Source organism: Filicampus tigris, chromosome 19 (genome assembly GCF_054856515.1).
Source record: "Filicampus tigris isolate MCC_2025a chromosome 19, RoL_Ftig_1.0, whole genome shotgun sequence".
In the NCBI taxonomy this organism is placed as follows: Eukaryota; Metazoa; Chordata; class Actinopteri; order Syngnathiformes; family Syngnathidae; genus Filicampus; species Filicampus tigris.
In genome coordinates, this window is record NC_141235.1 from 2,605,165 (window position 1) to 2,623,854 (window position 18,690).

The window sequence follows — 18,690 nt, forward strand, 5'->3', positions numbered from 1 at the left end:
CTCCAGGTGGCCAAGGCGCACACACCAGTTGGAACAGCACAATGTCCAACTGACAGGAATTCTCTCAAGGCACCACTTGTACATTTCTGTAGTTTGTAGCCTCTGAGAGAAATCATGCGGCCCGAGATGAAAATGAGTTTTCTGGCGGAAACGGGACTGTGGTTGGAGTCTTCCAGTAGGTGTAAGTCTCGCGTTGCCGCGTTGCGACATCAGCGCAGCCCCGCCGCGCGACGGCTCGTCTAGTCGTCTGGCGCGGCGCGACTCTCCTTTGATGCTCGCTATCTTCTTGCTATTCATGCTGATCGGTTTCCTCGTATGTGAATCGGATGACTCCAGGCCATCCATCACAAGCGCCTCGACGCCCCCCCCCCCCCGCCTCCCCTCACTCTCCCTCCTTGCTCCCCCCCCCCCCCTCCCTCCACCCATCAGAATGACAATGGTGCTGATGTAAAAAGTGTCGCCTTTGGGCCGCAGCATGCCTGGCCCGGCCACCGTCGCACTTTATGGCTTTATTGTGGCCCCTTTTTATGCGCCCCCCCCCCCCCAGCTGGGGCGGGCGGACAACAATTTGGAAAATGCACTGTATACGTCCCCCCTCCACCCGCCCCTAACTCGGGCGGCGTGCGGCGACATGCGCTCGCCGGCCGATATCCGGATCAATTAGTCAAGCCGCAACCTTCTCGACATTTTTTTTTTTTTTCAGGGGGTGGAAACAAGTTACCTTCTCCATGCGTCCCGCCCTCTCTGCACACGACTGGAGGATGGGTTGGGGATATGTGTGTGTGTGTGTGTGTGGGGTGGGGGGGGGGGGGGGTGATTGACAGATGGGAAGGAATAATAATTTTTTTTTTTTCGTAACCTAAGGCCATCTCCTGTGATTGGCTTGCCAGCTGACATCTCCAGAACCCCCCCCCCCCAACCTCCCTCCCCCTCCCCTCCCTCCCATTTAATATCGGGCCTGTGGATGAGGCATCCTGAGCGAGGAAAAAGTGCAGCGAGAGGAAGACATCTACCTTTGGGAAAGAAGAAGGAGAAGAAGAGAGGGAGGGAAGGAAGGAGAGGAGAGAAGCGTCACTCACTTTTCTTTCTGGCAGCCACCAGGAGCCTCACACACTTTCCTGGCCCGACGCGAACAACAGGACGCTGCTTCTTCTTCTTCTTCTTCTTCTTCTTTTTGACATTTTCAATTGAATCCCCCCCTGCGCTTCGCTCCTGAAAAATTTCCCCAAATTCTCGTGGGAAAGTGGAGCTCCCATGCGTTGAAGCTTCCAACCAGGCTGGCCTCATGGATTTGTACCTGATTGGATATTTGGTGTGCGTGTGGCTGTGCGGCTCGCGGGTGCTCGGAGGCTATCCCATCTGGTGGTGAGTACGCCGCGACACGGCCGGCAAGCGCCTACGACGTGTGCGGCGCTCGGGGCGGGGGAAGAATGCTAAAGGCCTTCCCGCTTGATGAATGAGTTGGGAGTCGAGGGGTCGGATTTAATGACGAACGATGTGGATTTTAAGGGGGAACGAAATGAGTTTGAAAGCGGTGCCGGGTCGACGGCATTGACTTTGGATGTCATTACACAAAAACATCAGAGTCAAAAAAAACAAAAAAAAAACAGGAAGTTGCTTGTGCAAGAAATGAAGTCCAAATTCGACCGGAGACGACAATTGAAGTCATTTACGAGAGATATTTCGGACTAGCGCAAACTGAATCGTACGATACAAGAAATGAAGTTAAAATTCTTTTCAAGAAGACATAAACTCAATTCCACAAGAAATTCCAGAGTAGCAGAATGCAGTTAAACTGAATTTCGCAAGAAATGAAATCAGAATTCCATAGAAGCAGAAACTCATTTGTCATGTGACTTTTTTCTGTTTGCTTGCTCATGCTGTCTTAGGTTCAATTTGATGACATTCTATCAAAATCTTAAGAATGATTTTGGGGAAAAAAAAAGTCTTCTGTTTGCCAGAAGTGTTTTATTTATTTATTTTTTTTATTGTAGATATTTTCAAGAAGTAAAGAGTTGTCAGGTTACAAGAACATAGTCATATTTTTTTCTAAGAAAAACTCACCAGAACCAAAATGTCTTTTCTTCAGGACAAAAACTTGTTTTCACGCCAACGCAATTTGGCAGCTAAATTCTTTGTCATGGTTACAGTTTGTCACCTCCATACAAGTGACTGCAGAATTCTGCTGAACTCCTGAGCGATTTCAGAGTATCACTTCCACGTGATTCATGTGTGCGACAAAGGCGATCTGGCCCCGTCTGCGCCACTTGTCAACGCTACTACGCGTTCGGTAGCCCAAACGAGCATGTGGCCCCGCCGCGCAGCGCCAGCGCGCTCTTCTGCTTCCATTTAGCGCGGCGGCGACCGCCAAGCGCTTTGCGAGGCCTTCACGCCCACCGCTGGCTGCGGCCAGGACCACCGCGCACGAGGCCACAAAGGGGCTCGGCTTGCTGACCCCGCCGGCTATTTTTTAAAATTTTTTTTTTTTGGGGCGCCTTCAAGGAGCTTACGTGACGACGGTGTCGTGTTCCCGGTAGCGAACAAAGCGCGTGGTTGCCTTTGATTGGGGCGGACAAATTTTTAGCGGCGTGGCTCCAGGTGATAGCGCAGGTGCTGAGGAATGGCTGTCGTGAAGGTACCCCCGCCCACCCCCCCCCCCCTCCCGCTCCTAAACGTCAAACGAGTTGGGTTGGCAGCACCTGCAGGAGGGACCGTAAATTGTGAGGGAGCAGTGATAAGCACGCATGCAGGGAGCGCTAAGCAGGAGGCTTTGGAGAGTCAATTGGCCTCGTAAATTCGAATCCAAGAATGCTGCGGGGAAACGGTTGGACTGAGACGACAGTGCCGTTGGACTGTCATGTTCAACTTTCACATCAAAGCATCATCTACTTACAATGAGAAGCTCCAGGGCCTTGCAAGTGTGCTTTCTAGCAATTTCTAAAAACAGACCGGCCCCTGAAAATGGCATTTTTCTTTCCCACAATGGCAGGATTGCAGATTATTTCTGAGCATGGCTCCTTAAGACGGTTTCGTGGGTCCGAGCAAGTTAGACATGCCGACCAACTTTCACGTAGCTAAGTGAAACTGGAGTCAGAATTTTCAAAAGATTTTAAGGATGCCTGGAAATGGCCAAAATGACCTTAAAATGCAGATTTCCTGTGTGTTTTTGGAACGGGGATTTTTGATACTTTTTTGTGGGTCGACACGTGATAGACATGCCTACCAATTTTCATTTTGTTAAGTAAAATTGGATTTGGGGGATGGATTTTAAAAAAACATTGTAAGTGTGGTCCTTTTGGGGGCTCATCGGAATCAAAATGACTCCGGACATCTGTCCTTGATACTTTTGTGCGTCCTGTATGAAAGACATTCTATCTAACTTTCCAGAGGATGTAGTGACTGAGGTTTTGGGCATGTGGGGGCTCCTAAAAAGCTAAAAAAAAAATGCCTTTGTAAAGGGTAGAATTTTTGTATTGGATTCTGATTACCGTAGAATGATGTGGCAAAAAGGTAGTTTTGGATCAAAATCATATTTGAGGAGTCACTTTTTGTCCTAAGATCTAAAGGCAAAGCTAAGGAGGTTCACACACGTACGAATACACACACACACACACACACACACACCTCTCCAGTGTGACCCAAAGCAGCTTAAATGGAGAGTCCATCTCCGGGTCTCAGGAATGTCATTATCTGACAGCCCCCCCCCACAAAAAAAAAAAAAAAAAAACCTGCACTCCTCAATCTCGGAGGGATCACTTCAAATGATTCCCAGTGTGACCGCTCCGCGTGAAAGGAAAGGATTGAGGATGTCGCACCGCTATTCGCAAACGTGCAGCTAACGTAGAAGCAGGAAGAGGGCAGGAACGTTCCTATGAGGCCGAGGGCCGGGGGTTAAAGTTCACTTGAGGCTTGTGGCAAAAAGAGTCTTTGGACTGTGTGACGCAGACAGGTGCACTTCTGAGGTAACAAAAAGTGCAATTCTTCGCAATTCAACGTCACTCAGCTGTCAAGTGTACAAGCAACAAATTTGGGAGGAATCAGACAAAAAATAAGATCCCCTTTAAACGTCATCTGGGAAGGGCTCGAATGACATGTCAGTTTCAAAGCAACACGGCAGATTTCCTGTGTCTTTTCAGGCATTGCTTCTTGAGACTTTATGTGGGTCTACCCATGATAGACATGCTTGCCAACTTTCAGGTTAAGTAAAAATTGAATCGTGGGTTGAATTTTCCCAAAATTTGCTTGACCGCTGGAAATGACCTGAGTCACCCTAAAATGACCGCTTCCAAGCAAAACGGCAGGCTTCTGTTGTCTTTTCAGGGATTGATTCTTGAGACTTTTTTTGTGGCTCCACTCATGATAGACAAGCCGAACAAATATCCTGTCGCTTAGTTGAAGCGGGTGTGAGGGCTGAATTTTCCCAAAATGTGAAAACCCACAAAGGCTGACAGGCGGAGACTTTATCTTTTTTTTTTTTTTTTGTGGCTCTACTCGTGATCGACATGCCAAACGACTTTCATGTAGCAGATTGAAACGATGTCAATATTAAGGCGGCAAGCGAGTGAGGTGAGCTCTTCACGAGCACATTTCAAAGCCGGCGTAATCTGGCCCGTCATCAAAGCAGATGCTCAGCGCTCGCGTAGGAAATGACAAAGTAGACCCACACTCGCAATCAACCCCCCAAACTCCCACCTCCACCTCCAGCACACTATTAGTGGCACTAAAACACAGTTCGGACCGGTTCCTCAAAGGGAAAACCTCTGAGGCCCAGAGGCTACAAACTCATTAGGACCGAGCACACATGCAACATTTAAAGTCTTCATTAGCTGGCCCGTCTCACCTGCGAGCGCCTTCATTATGAGCTAAGACACATGAGGTCACATGCATGACGACTGCTGATCACACCTGCGCAGTCCCCCCCCCCCCCGGGTCATTGTGACCCGGTCAAACGCGGCTGCCGTGCACAAAAGTCCGATTTACTTGTTGCTCAAGATGCACGCTCAACAACTCGAGTACAAGATGTCAAAATCCATCCAACGTGTGGCATCGCACGTGAGCATTTCAACCGTGCGACAATCCAACACGCGCAAGCAACAACAACACCGCAAGCTATTTGATTATCCGGGCGCAGCGTGTCTTAATGTATTGAAAAGACGCCACGTCCTAATACCCATCGCCGCAAACAAATTCCAGAAGCACACCTGAAGATTCCAGACGCTCTCGTGCGAGTTTTGATTTGCGTGGGACGGATTAGTGCTGACATTTTGCTGCGCGCAGCCAACAAGCTAGCATCAAAATAGCACTGAGCTAACACAAAACTACCGAGATTGTCACCTCACCCAAAATCCCAGTTTAGCTTCTGTGTGAGCGCACGCAGATACGCGCACTGGCAAGAAAACAAGCAGTTGCTATGCCCTTGTTCTCGCCCTGCGCTTTGTTGTATCTGTGCCTCGGCTAAGGCGTGAGTTTGCAAAAGGAGCTTTCAAGCTTTGATGGCCCCGCGGCACGGAATTACTCTGCTGACTAAAGTGAAACTCTCTGAAGTTATTCAGTTTTCCATTCTCCATATCCTGAGGGACTACCAGCTTGGAAGGAACCACGCAACAGTGCCTCTGTTCCAAATTTCAAATTGTTTTTTGTTGTCGTTGCGTTATAGCTTGCGCGCGTTTTGACTGAAAAAGCCGAGACAAACGCAGGTTTCGTGCGATCGTGTCACTTCGTTATGACGTGTGCTGCTGACCTCTTGGCCAGGTCATCATGGTTTCAGAGATCCTGATCTCAATCGTCTGGTTGAAGTCAAAATTGGCCTTTTGTTTGATTTACTCAACCTGAGCGCATATGACTTTGGACGTAGCGAGGAAATGTGGACTTGTTTTCGCTGATATGGCGTGACTCTCGTGACACACTTTTAATAGACCATGTTGCAATAATGTTCAGAAAAGGTTGCAAAATCAACCACCGCAATTAGTCTCAGGTTTGATGAATCGCATTGCATGCTAAGTGAAACTATTTTCATCTATTCCTTCCCGAACGCGCAAAACAAACCGTGCGGTTATTTGGCATATGCAATTCCAAGTGTGTGCACCTGGTTAGTCGATCCACAATTTTTTTTTGCACGCGTAAGCCTTTAGTAAATCAGGCCTAATGTGTCTGCTGGTCTCGGCGGAGGGTTCACAAGTTTACGTCGCGTTCATCTTCCCTCTCGTGACCGCAGGGCGTCGTCGTCCCAACGCTGCACTCCGGCAGCAGCGGGATGAGCTCTGGAGCTCCCGACAGGTTGGAACATCTTTCAATGGTCCTGTCATTTTTTATCTGATCAGCCGGAAGCTGTTGGACTACAAATCAAAAGTGTGCCAGAGAAGAAGTCGTCAACACGTCCTCGGGAAAAGCCGCCAACCATCCGTGGCCCACTTAGTCTCTTTCCGCCGTCTGCAGCTCTCCGCGGACCTTCTTGAGGGATTCGGCAACAACAACGCGACGGCAGCGCGCCTCCGCCAACGACTCGCTTGGTGACGCGACCGCCCGCGGGCGAATATGACAAACAGCCGCTTATGCGTCCACGCTCCGAGGTAAATACAAGTTGAATGCAAATAACGTCCCCGAAGTCACTTGGGATGCGACGCTCGAGGCTATACGTTGCCTATGCTAGCGTTACTTATTGACGAGATAGACTCGCAAACAAACTTTCCATTGATTTTCCTTGCCGTCATTCCAATCAAAGGTCGCCTTCGTGAACGCATCACTTCCAAGATAGCTTCCTCTTTTGGGGAAGTAGCTACTTGTACATCTGAAACCGTCCCCTGGTGGTTTTTTAGCCCCTGGGCTACCTGCTTGTAGCTTTGCGTACGTCAGCCCTAAACTAAAAATAGCTTCACTAAAAGAGCAGAAGTTGCAGTAAACTTGCTCAACAAACTTAAGACCTCTTCAACATGTCACACATACTTCCAGGTGGCAATAGCGCCAATGACGCCACTGGTAAACAACACCATATGACGTTAGCTAGCAGATTGGCAATTTGTTTCGCTAAATTGTACCACCAAGAAGCGGTCTTGTGGTCTTCTTTGTACACGAAGAATTTGGTTCCGCTGGATTCATGGAGATCCCTCCCCCCCACACACAAAAACACCCTGAAACCTTTTCCGATATAACCCCAGGCATAAATTATTGTCACTCGGTTCATCTACTTTTTTTTTTTTTTTTTTAACAAGCATTATGAAAAGGCCTATTTCAGGACAGAAGAGTGGAACACAATCACATCATCAACCTTCTTGTGTAGGTAGGTTGGAGAGTCGTGATGCTAACGCGCAGACAAGCGTCTTAGCATCAATAAGCAAGGAGCAGATGAGGAAAATGGCCAATCAGCTCTCACCAGGCCACGCCCCCTTAAAAGAACACCAACACACAAATGGACTACAATGCATGGTGTTTATTCACCATAAACGTGTAAGAATTTTTCCAAAAACATTTTTAGGCGGACTGAACAGAAAGATGGCATTTGAACTCACTTCAAAGGGGAGAATTCATTCGAGCAGTAAACTGACTGAATTAAAGCGGCACGTTAAAGTGCTACTGTACTTTTACATGGGCCCACTTAGATGGCTACAGAGAAAACCCCCAACATGTTGTAAAGCCCCCCGGGCCAAAAGAGGCCCCACGCGGGACTTGCCGGGGCATGCACCTGCCAAAGCCTGCAGTTGGCCGCCGCCGCCGCCGCCGCCGCTTTTTGCCGTTTGTCCCAGCGCCTGCAGCAGATTCCCCCGGATGGCTGGCTGCCTCTGTGGAGGTCTGCCGTTCGCCGCCCCGGTCGGGACATGTTGCTCACGGCTTACGAGAAGCCAGGAAAAGCAGGAAGGGAGGCGGGCGGGCGGGCAGGTGGGCGGGACCAGCGCGGCGGTCTACGTGCTAGCTCGATTCCACTCACAGCGCCTCAAGGCTGAGACTCATTCCTCATCCGTCCAGCGGAGTGACGGAACGTCCGAAGTCATATCGGAATGCGACGTTGAAAATGTTGACATCCCAAACGGGACACTACTGGGCAGTAGCGACTATGCTATTACAGTGACGCCATATTATTCTGCTATTTATGCAGGTTTCGAAGGTGATAAACAAAGCTGACATTTTGTTTTATCAAATCACCCGTTAGCGATTTATTTGTGAGTGGAATGTTGTAAGAGGTGTTTGAAATCATATTTAAGTGATGTCAGCAACTGCATGTGAGCGCCTGGGCGTGAGCTGTGGCTGACAGCAGCTCCTGCATGACTGTGCTCTGAGCGTGTTTTGCTGTACTCTGAATGGAAATGCACTAAGTAAATCAGAATCAAAAGAAGTATGTATTCCCCAATTGCTACATTTTGTTTTTCACTTCACTTTTACCTAAACTTCACAGTTTTTTCCCTTTTTTTTTTTTTGCCATGCTTCCCTCACTTTCAGAAGCTTGACAATGAACATCTTGGAACTCAAATTCTTAGACACCAAAGTGAGGAAAACAAGTCAAAATAACACATACCTGTACTTTGAATGCGCGGTAACGACGTGAACTGAAGATGGGAAGATGTCGTGACTTTTGCTGTCACCATCTGGTCATGACTTTTGCTGTCACCATCTGGTGGCGGAGTGCCTGAAGCTCACTCAAACTTTGCTGGCAACAAAACAAAAAATATTAGATTAGATTATGAAACGATGGATGGATCGATCGATAGATACATTAGCTAGATAGCTAGCTAGCTGTGCTAGCAAACTGGTCTTGCTAATTTTATGCTTAACGCTCCCTAGTGAGCTCAGAGAGCTGTAGAGGTGGGGGGTTGGTTGTGTGAGGTTGGTAGTGGCAGTAAAATTGTATTCATACTTGACTTTGTGTTGCACGGGTGCCGTCAGAGGGGCTACGGCACGCTCATCTGTCACAGTCGCTAGCCGCTCTGATTGGGTTGCGCCCCGTGGGGGGCCTGAGGTCATCCTGAGTGGCGCTATGATCTGATGGCTGTCAAATCCCCAACTCCCTCCCCCCCCTCCAAACCCCCACCAACACACCGCCACCCCCGGGATCCTTTCATGGCCCCCAGCGCCATGTTGTCCACTCATCACCGCGCTGCTAATCAAATGGCAGCGATGCTCAATAAAGACCTGAATAAATATGCCAGTGTCACGTCTGTCCAGTAAGTACAAAACTCTGTATTTGGCCTTTGCTTGTGATGAGAGTTTTGCATGTAAAAACATGGAAGCGGCCCTTGTCTCCTCTTTGTGCCATCAGCAGAAATTGACAGCAATTCAAATGAAACAAACTGAATGAAACTACAGTGATTGATGAACATTTGCAACTTTGTGGCTATGACATCAGCACCTTGGAAGCATACAATTGTCCTTGCATGCCTTGATAAGATGAAGAATTAAGATTACGGACAACTCCAAAGACTCTGTCCATCCCCTGATTGAATGATTGATTGAGAAACATCGACTTGGTCTCCAATAAATAAACAAGAGCTGTCAGTATTGAGGACATTAGTGACTCACCGTGAACGGTTGCGCCATCAGAGTCGAAGGAGTCTGCTGTTGAGGTGCAGCAGGTTTCCATTCCGAGAGAACTCTCCCCCAGCCCCAGCCCCGGCATGTCACCGTTATCGGGAATGTAAGAGGTTCATGAAGGACGCAAAGTGTGTGTGGGGGGGGGGAATTTGTGCTGAATAAAAGCAAAGAAACAACAGGATTACGTTTGACTTACTACTTGATCTAAAACAGACTTCATTCATTTATTTATTTGAATGAGTATACAGTACTTGACTCACCTGATTGCCGTTACTTGCTGGTTGTGGGTCTTTGGTTCTGACTTGATGGTTTTTGAGACACTTTTAGACTTTTGTCTTCGGTCTTTAACACAAATGCGTTAATCGTCTTGTAGCTCAAGGAAACGTTAAAACACTGAAAGAACTTCTCAACTTTGGACTCCAGTCTTAATGGTCTTGCAGCTCAAGATGACGTTAAAGACTTAATATAAAAGGAGTTCAAGATTACTGATGTCAGAATCGTGGATCCATTAGACTTTAAAGTCTTAATGTAAAATAAGTTTGAGACTCTTGACTTTGAACTTGACACCAGTGACTCAAAGGTGTTGTGAATAAAGAAGTTTAAGACAAAGTTAATCAAGTTCAAGACCTTTGACTCTATTGACTATTACACGAAGAAGTAAAAGCCTTGATGTGCACGGCTTGACTTTGGATATGACACCTGAGCCTTAAAGATGTTGCAGATCCAGAATAAGTCAAAGACTTAAAGTTAACGAAGTTCAAGACTTCAGACTCCTTTTGACCCCAACATCTTAAATGTCTTGTAGATGAAGAAGTTAATGACTTAATGTGAAAGACTCTCAACTCTAGACTGGACACTAGTGACTTATAGGTTGTGGATCACAAAAGCGTAAAAGATTCTTGACTCCGCTGCCTTAAAAGTCTTGTAGAGGAAGAGCAAGTTAAAGACTTTATGGGAAAGACTCTCGATTTTGGACTTGACACTAAAGACTTTCAGGTGTTACGGATCAGAAGAAGCTGAAGACCTCAAATTAATTAAGATAAAGACTCTTGACATAAATGCCTCCAATGTCTTGAAAGGTCTTGTAGATGAATTCGACTTAAAAGACTCTTGACGTTAGGTTTACTTTAGTGTCTCAGCTCCTCTAACATAAGATAGTGTGGTAAGTTTATATGCAAGTATCTCAGATGCTGTAGATGCGGGTGCGCGGTTTCCCGAGATGCTGACTGACGTTGTCGCTGCCACTCGCCCCCCCAGGTCGCTGGCCCTGGGGCAGCAGTACTCATCTTTGGGCTCCCAACCCATCCTATGCGGCTCCATCCCGGGCCTGGTACCCAAGCAACTACGCTTCTGCCGCAACTACATCGAGATCATGCCCAGCGTGGCCGAGGGAGTCAAACTGGGCATCCAGGAGTGCCAGCACCAGTTCCGCGGGCGCCGGTGGAACTGCACCACCATCAAGGACAACCTCGCCATCTTCGGCCCCGTGCTGGATAAAGGTACGCCGGCCTTCCGTGTTTGCATCACTGTGGGATGACTCATGTGTGGCGGGTTCAGAAAGGCTACTGCAAGCCGTTACAAAACCTCCACATGTAGCAGGGAACAGTTTGGAGCCCGAGGCGCAGGGCTGCCGGTACTTCTGCTGCCAAAACACTAACTGGGGCAATTACAATAATAGACACCTTTCCCCGGCTGCAGCCAGCGCAGACACAAGCACCGACACATTCCGCTTGCATCCACATTTGTCCTCGCCACCTCTTGCCCGTTTACAGTGCGCCGTGTTAAAGGGGCTCAGCGCACCGCATCCATCGGCGAAGTTCCAGTCAAGTGCCACGGAAACACTGCAGACATTCATCAGGTGGCTCACACGCGGAATATTAATTGTCTGGATACCTCCTGTGAGGGCGACAGTGGGATGAGGCCTCGCAGTCGGCGGTTGGGAAGGTAGACGCTTATGTAGCTGCTGATTGGAAAAGAATCAGCTTGTGTGTGTGTCACAGGCAAATGAATGTGGGCAGCGTAAGCAGTCCAAGCGCCTCCGTCAACTCAAAAGGAGAGGGGAGGCCAAATGAGATTACAGGCAATAGAAAAGGGCCGGGGGGCTCCGCTCAACCCCTACTGTGCATGAAGGCCGCTGCGCGCCTCACACAGTCCGGCTCCCACGGACGCCCCATTCACACGCCCTTTTGACTCTGTCATGAACAGGCTGAAAGGGGATCTCTCCCAACCTGGCCCGGGTGTGCTCTTCGGGACGGGGAGGCAAAACGAGGGGTGAGGCGGCGACCGAGCCTCGGACGTACCGAGCTGGCCTGGGGAGGTTGGAGCCATGCGGCAGGGCTGGAGGTGCATGGGATTTCTGCTGGGGGGGACAGGATAGGGGTGTGGGGGTGCGCTTGGTTAAGGGAGTTTAGGGAATGCCAGCTAAGGGCAGAGCGGGGCGGTGGGGGCGCGAGTCGCTGGGCTCTTTGTGTGGATAACACAGTGTGACACATGGGAAACAATGGCGAATTGATGAGCCCAGCAGGTAGACGCAGCGCAGCAGCAGCAGCGCTAGCCTCACCGGCAAGCCACCACTGCAAGCCTTGTCCAGGACGACCGTGTTCGGATTCATCTGGAACCGCTCAGCTGACGGATATTGTCCAATTAGTACGATGCAAAATGTCATGTGCGTTTGGATTCTGTTGACATTTTACCGATGGACAGTAGCTTGGCATTAGCACAGACCTCTAAGACAGAAAGCCTTTTATTCTCCATCTTTGATATCCAGCTTACTAACAATGTTGTTTTTAGCACTAGTGCCACTTTTGGCCAACTAGCACAACCTTAAGATGGACATTATGGATACTGATTCAATTAGAGCTTCTTTTCATCGATTTCATGGAAAACCAAACATCCATTTGGCCTGTATTCTAGAGAACATTTCTATTTCTTTCAAAGGCGTATTTTCTGAGATAGCTATAATTTTGTGAAAGTGAAGTTAATGAAGAAAGAAAGTTATATTTAAAAAGCTTCATTCTCAAAATATACATTTTAGTCACGGGATGAATAAAGATCGATCTAGTTAACTGTTACACATTTTAATGGGGAAAATATGCCTTTAATTTCTTAGTCTAATTTCTTGAAAAAAACGACGCCGCATTGACATCATGATACGTCACAATGATCTTTTAATTGGCCTAAGACAACTACAGAGAGGAATCATTGCTTTATTACGTTTGATTGGCACCATATGTAGGTATGTACATTTTTACATGACAGAGCAATCATTTATTGCAAAATATTTTGCGGGCTTGCATATCCCTATAGGTCTAGGAATCCCAGTTTGCAAACTCCTGGATCTCCCCAACAAGCAGTCAAACTCGCAACATGTTGACTAATAAACAACCTAAGTGGGTGGCGGTCTCATAGTCTTGGAATTTCTGGCTCTTACCTGCGTAAAGCAGGCACCCACGCCCGACCTCCCCAGCGTATCAGAATGTTTTCACATTTGCCTAAGAGCCGGCGGTGCGTAATGGCAGAACCACAGACAACAAGTGTGCCGCGATTATGAAACAATGGTATCATCTTACATACTGAGCGGCTGTCTTCAAAGAGGGCATCGGCAAAGAAAACGGGCCTACGTGCTGCTCGGTTTCACCTGAAAGCCTTGGGCGCTGAACAGGGATGGGTATGGGATGAGGAGGTGTGGGGGAGGCGGAGGGTGGTGGGGGGCGGTGGGTCTGACAACATTCCTGAAACACTATCCAGATGCAAAGCAGCACACCTCAGGGATGACAGGAGGTCATGAGATCCCACTGAGCGCTAAGGCCCCCCTGACACCACCACAAAGGGCTGATGTCACTGCGGGGACTCGGCTTTTCCCAGGAGTCCTCACTCATCCCGGAGTAAACAAAGTGTTTACTGTCCTCTATCATCCAGTGGGATGTGGAGGGAAGGTCCTCTCACATCCCCAAGGAGGCGAGGCTGGTGAGGGTGGTCTTGTTTACCATCCAGCCTGGGTGACCGGGTGTTATAATGTATGCACCATTTCTTGCCACGCTGCTGTTTTGGTTTCATCCAAACAGAAACAGGTGACAAATTTGGATTTCAGTTGAACATTGAGCGTGATACCCAATCAAGCAGAGGCAGGGGGCCCTCGGTTTCCAACAGTATTTCTTTGCGCTGACAGCGATGTAATTCCTAGTCAGAGTCAACGTGGCGCTGAATTAGGAGTAGCAGAGAGGTATGTTAGAGTGCTACAGGAGAGCAAAAGAACGGTGGAGTGAGGTATGCTGCAGCAGAGACAGAAAACTTCAAGTTGGAGGTGGGACTGCCTCAAGGATCGGCTCTAGACCTTCTCGATTGATATGGTGATGGACAAAGACGATATTGCGGACTTGAGGTTTGGCGCTGACATCTGCGGTGAGAGTATGAGGTATCAAGAGACAGTACATGAGTGCGAATGAAAGAGTCTGTGGAATGGTAAGGTTACGAGGAGTAGATGTGGAGAAGGTGCAGGGGCTTAAGTACTTGGAATCAACCGTTTTGAGTATTGGTGAGTGAGGATGAGAAGAAGAATAAAGGCTAAGCAGGATTGAGCAAACTAAGACTTTGCAAACATTTATAGGACAACCAAGCCAGCCACGTTGTATGCTTTGGAAACGTAGCAATGACCAGAAGACAAGAGACGGAGCGGGAGGTGGCAGAGTTGCTGAGATGTTTTGTTTTCCCAGAGTTATGGGATGGACAGGTTCAATGAGCTCATTCCAGACGGTACAGGCAGAAAGTAAGTATTTTGTAAAACCCCCTCAAAAAAGGTTGCTTAAAAAACACGGTATGGCGGGAGAACATTGTAAGATTTCAAGTAGAATCCCCAAGTGAGCGTCCCCTTTATCCTGAGCGGAGTTGCGTTGAAGGAAAGTATTTTGAATAGCAGCGTCTAGATGTTGGCAGAGCTCACATTTGCTCTTGACCACGTTTAACACGATTGACACACTCTCTTCCTTCTCTCCCCCTGCCTGTTTGCCACCCGGCCTCCGTCTCCCGCAGCAACCAGAGAGTCAGCGTTCGTCCACGCCATCGCCTCGGCCGGCGTCGCCTTCGCAGTGACGCGCTCCTGCGCCGAGGGTACGTCCACCATGTGCGGCTGCGACTCCCACCACAAGGGGCCGCCCGGGGAGGGCTGGAAGTGGGGCGGCTGCAGCGAGGACGCAGAGTTTGGAGTGCTGGTGTCCCGAGAGTTTGCAGACGCCCGAGAGAACAGACCGGACGCCCGCTCGGCCATGAACCGGCACAACAACGAAGCGGGACGCACGGTAAAAACCCGAGAGTCTTGCCTCAAGCATCTGACTGAATGTAAATGTGTGGAATCACCCTCTAATCATACACTATATGGACGTAAATTCCTTCTGTGAGAAGAACATCAATAAGATGATTGACGCTTTCTTCCATTTGGAAGATTAGCCAATGTTTCTGTTTGAGCTCAAAGTGAACACTTGACACATGAACGCTTTACCAACACTTGGCCACACACAACACACCCACAGCAAAAATTCCCGGACTTTCAAGTCAGCTGCATGACTTGAGGGTGAAAGTTGGGAGTTTTCGCATTAGCGGCTGGCCGGGACCACACGGGAACGAGTCGGCAGGGTCCGCGCCTCGCTTCGCCACCTGGCCCTGCTCACGCTGCCTTTGTTTGGAGACGGGGGCACCTCAAGACCCCCGGTCACCTGTCCGTCCTCTAGGGATGCTGAGGTGCATGTTTTTTGTTTTTGTTGCGAGGTTAGATATGGAATGAAAGAATGACAAAGACGGTAGGAGCCTAGGGGTGGCTCACTGATGACGTGAGCTACAGAATGAGCAGCTGCACCGCAAAGTCTCCTTTACGGGGTAGAGTTAACACCACAAAAGCACACCTGATGATCTCACACGGCATTGTTGTTGGGAATCACCGTTGTCTGACTCCCATTATTTTTTCTTATCCCAGGAACATGGTCATCTACTGTACTTTATCAACTTCTGACTTAATCGAACAGCAACTACTCCCCCCCCCCCATCTACAAGCATACTCAACAGTCTACTCAGACATTAGTCAGTATCAAGTAAGTCAAGTATGTGAGACTTACAGTAGAGAGAGCCTGAAACGTACAAAAATGAATTTTTGCTGGCGATTTGATACAATACCCAACCCGTTTTGATAACTTGGCACAACAACAAAAACTCTACACACACACACACACACACACACACACAATGTATGTGGTTACTTCTCACCACTAGTGAATCCGCTGATGAAACTTTTGTCTCTTAGTGTCAAGTATGCATGACCGCGGGCTTTGGAATGTTTCTATCTCAGATTCCATCTCTCTTCCGTAGTGTCATTGCATTGACATTTGAACAATTTCTTGTTGCGTGTCGCCCAGACCATCCTGGACCACATGCACCTGCGCTGCAAGTGTCACGGCCTGTCGGGGAGCTGCGAGGTGAAGACGTGCTGGTGGGCGCAGCCCGACTTCCGCATGCTGGGCGACTACCTGAAGGACAAGTACGACAGCGCCTCCGAGATGGTGGTGGAGAAGCATCGGGAGTCCCGCGGCTGGGTGGAGACCCTGCGCGTCAAGTACGCCTTCTTCAAGCACCCCACCGAGCGCGACCTGGTCTACTACGAGGGCTCGCCGAACTTCTGCGAGCCCAACCAGGAGACGGGCTCCTTCGGGACGCGGGACCGCGCCTGCAACGTGTCGTCGCACGGCATCGAGGGCTGCGACCTGCTGTGCTGCGGCCGCGGCCACAACACCCGGACTGAGAAGCGCAAGGAGAAGTGCCACTGCATCTTCCACTGGTGCTGCTACGTCAGCTGCCAGGAGTGTGTGCGCGTTTATGACGTGCACACGTGCAAGTGAACAATGGGGTGCGTGCGGGCGGACTGGATTACGAGTGCCGCCCGGAACTTTCAGATCCCTGCACGGCGTCCCGCTTTTTGCGCACACAGCCCGTCGTGCTCTGTCCCCAACATCCGGTCCCTGACCTGGTGGACGCTTCTGACCTTCCCCTTGGCTTCACCTCCCCCTTTGTCTTTATTTATTTCCCCTCTATGGCAACCACATGTACAGTAACACACAAATGCAGTCAAAACAAACAACACAAGACTATTTGCTTTGGAATTTTAAGAAAAGCATCTAACACCTCACGTGTTTGTTTGTTTGTTTGTTTGTTTGTTTTTTTGCTACTCACAAAGACTTAAGGGTATTGTGCTTTAAGGTGAAAGTTCAGGATGAACTCAAAATGCGCTAGAAGCTTTACAGGTGATCTTCTCCAAACTTTTGAATGCCACTGTCCAACGTTTCAGAACCATTTGCACAACTTGCTGTTTTTAAACGACAATCTGAATGGATGAATTCCCATTCACTTCTATGGCTCTCTGTGACTTTTCTAGCCTCCTCCGGGCTTATCTACTACTCAAAAGTTGCGCTGATCTCAAATCCAAAACAACGCAACAGCGCCTCTACAGGGATCTTTGAGTTATTTCAGTGGTTTACAAACCTTGAATTTCAAAGACAAGCTGGGCAAGACCCTTTTCCACACCTACCCGTTGAAGTAAACATTTGGATTCCAGATGATGAATATAAGTGCTCACAGCAATGAATGCGTTAAATACCAATTCTAATCAATCAGGAAATATACTGAAACAATGATCATTTGGAAAGGTGCATAAAAAATGTAGACAAGGTCACCTGAAAATGTTGTGGTACATTTTAGATTCGTGAAAATTCACCTAAAAGCCAAATGCAATGACTTTTTGTGAGTAGTGTATAATGATTGCTTTTAAAACTAAATCAACCTCTTAAAAAAAAAAAAAAAAAAAAAAGGTGACTTGAGCGGGTGGCCTAGGGAAAGCGGGTCTCACCGTGTTAACTACTGAACAGGACTGCGGGGTCTTCAAAACTACTGAGCGGACGAGACACGCTAGCGCGGCCCAATTTTTTACAGCCCCCGCATTGCTGACATATTAGCATTGGGCCGGGACTGCAGGTATGCAGGAGGGAGCATGTGTGCGAACAGGCAAGCTCATTCCACGCGCTAACAACGCCACATTTCAGCCAAAAGTTGCTAAACTCCACTCTGGAACTAATCGTAACAGGATTTCTATTTGTTTTTCTTTTTCATTGAAATGCTAAGCTGGTTGCTAACGTAGCAGTGCTGCGACGCGAGCAACCGGAGTGGCACATGCAAGTCAAGCTTCAGCATGCTTAGTTTTAAACAAAGAAATACGCTCGCACGCACTCATCGGCTATGAGGTTGTTTTTTTGCAAAATCATAAATTAAAAAAAAAAAAAAACACACAGTGATTTATTAAATATTTGGCTGGCTGAAGGGGATTCAATTCATACTGGATGTCACAAAGTCTCCAATTTATTACAGAAGCAATGGATGACATATTAATCTGATTTATTCTTACAGCTTTGAAGAAAAAAAAGAGCGCGTTAGCTTTTTAGTTCTTGAAAAAGGGAAGCGCTCGTTTGATATGGAGGACAGGTTATTGACGCGTTAGCCAGCTAGCTAACATGAATGACCCTGAATGTTTTGTGTCAAAACTGTCATGGCACACCGCCAAACAGAAACAGCATTTCATTTTTTTCTGTCTGTCACTACACGTTATTTGGCATTAATGAATCATCTTAGAGCCAATTACGTCAAACTGGAAAGTTTCCTGTAAACACTGCTTTAAGCAACTATTGGGATTTCACATTTTAAGATAAACCTTCGCTCAAAACTCTACGACTGGAGAATTTGCAACAATCCTAAAGATACACGTTTAGCTTCACGTAGCAACATAGCATAGCTCTAGCTCATCTCGTGTGACTTTTTGAGGGAGGCGCACTGAAAATACTCACGAGATCCTTCCGGAATTTGGCCGCCAAAAGGCGAAAGCACAACGCCTGAGGGTGGACGGGACACAAGATGGCGGAGGCGAGCGAGTGATGATTCTTTTGCAAAAGGGGAGGGGGCAGGGGTGTGGACCTGGAAGGTTTGCAGACATTTATTCAACATAGTGGAGCAAATGTAGCTGACACGTGCGCTAGCTTAGCTTAGCATCATCCTACACCCACACATACACACACGCACACTCACAGGCTTCCTGTCCCTGGCCCTCCCCCCGCCCGCTATATCCAAAGTTTTGTACAAATGTTG

At 48.3% G+C, this 18,690-nt stretch overlaps 2 protein-coding genes across 4 annotated transcripts in view; one reads left to right on the top strand and one right to left on the bottom strand.

The window, feature by feature from the left end:
* The window catches only part of LOC147128842 (ORM1-like protein 3), a 29,008-nt gene extending 10,415 nt beyond the window's left edge, over positions 1-18,593 (bottom strand). Inside the window, exons 1-4 of one of the 3 annotated variants that reach the window (XM_086015981.1) lie at positions 18,393-18,593; positions 9,780-9,861; positions 9,508-9,673; positions 8,507-8,638 (exon numbers count right to left, since the gene is read on the bottom strand). In XM_086015981.1, the coding sequence (XP_085872107.1) occupies positions 8,507-8,576 (70 nt within the window). In that variant the 5' untranslated portion in view covers positions 8,577-8,638; positions 9,508-9,673; positions 9,780-9,861; positions 18,393-18,593. Of the gene's footprint in view, positions 1-8,506; positions 8,639-9,507; positions 15,532-18,392 lie in introns of those variants that run through there. The other 2 variants (XM_086015980.1, XM_086015979.1) reach the window with 2 other exon arrangements.
* Positions 1,001-18,654, top strand: wnt3 (wingless-type MMTV integration site family, member 3). Its single transcript, XM_086015985.1, has 4 exons — positions 1,001-1,365; positions 10,777-11,018; positions 14,548-14,813; positions 15,921-18,654. Exons 1-4 carry the CDS (start codon positions 1,286-1,288, stop codon positions 16,398-16,400), a joined length of 1,068 nt encoding a protein of 355 aa, XP_085872111.1. The 5' UTR covers positions 1,001-1,285; the 3' UTR covers positions 16,401-18,654.
* Positions 18,655-18,690: the final 36 nt, after the last annotated feature.

Bases quoted from the DNA above. Each gene is read 5' to 3' on its own strand.
- wnt3 (XM_086015985.1), top strand. From the start codon at position 1,286: ATGGATTTGTACCTGATTGGATATTTGGTGTGCGTGTGGCTGTGCGGC. The intron at 11,019-14,547 runs GTACGCCGGCCT...CGTCTCCCGCAG, and splicing joins CGGCCCCGTGCTGGATAAAG to CAACCAGAGAGTCAGCGTTC. The intron at 14,814-15,920 runs GTAAAAACCCGA...CGTGTCGCCCAG, and splicing joins ACAACGAAGCGGGACGCACG to ACCATCCTGGACCACATGCA.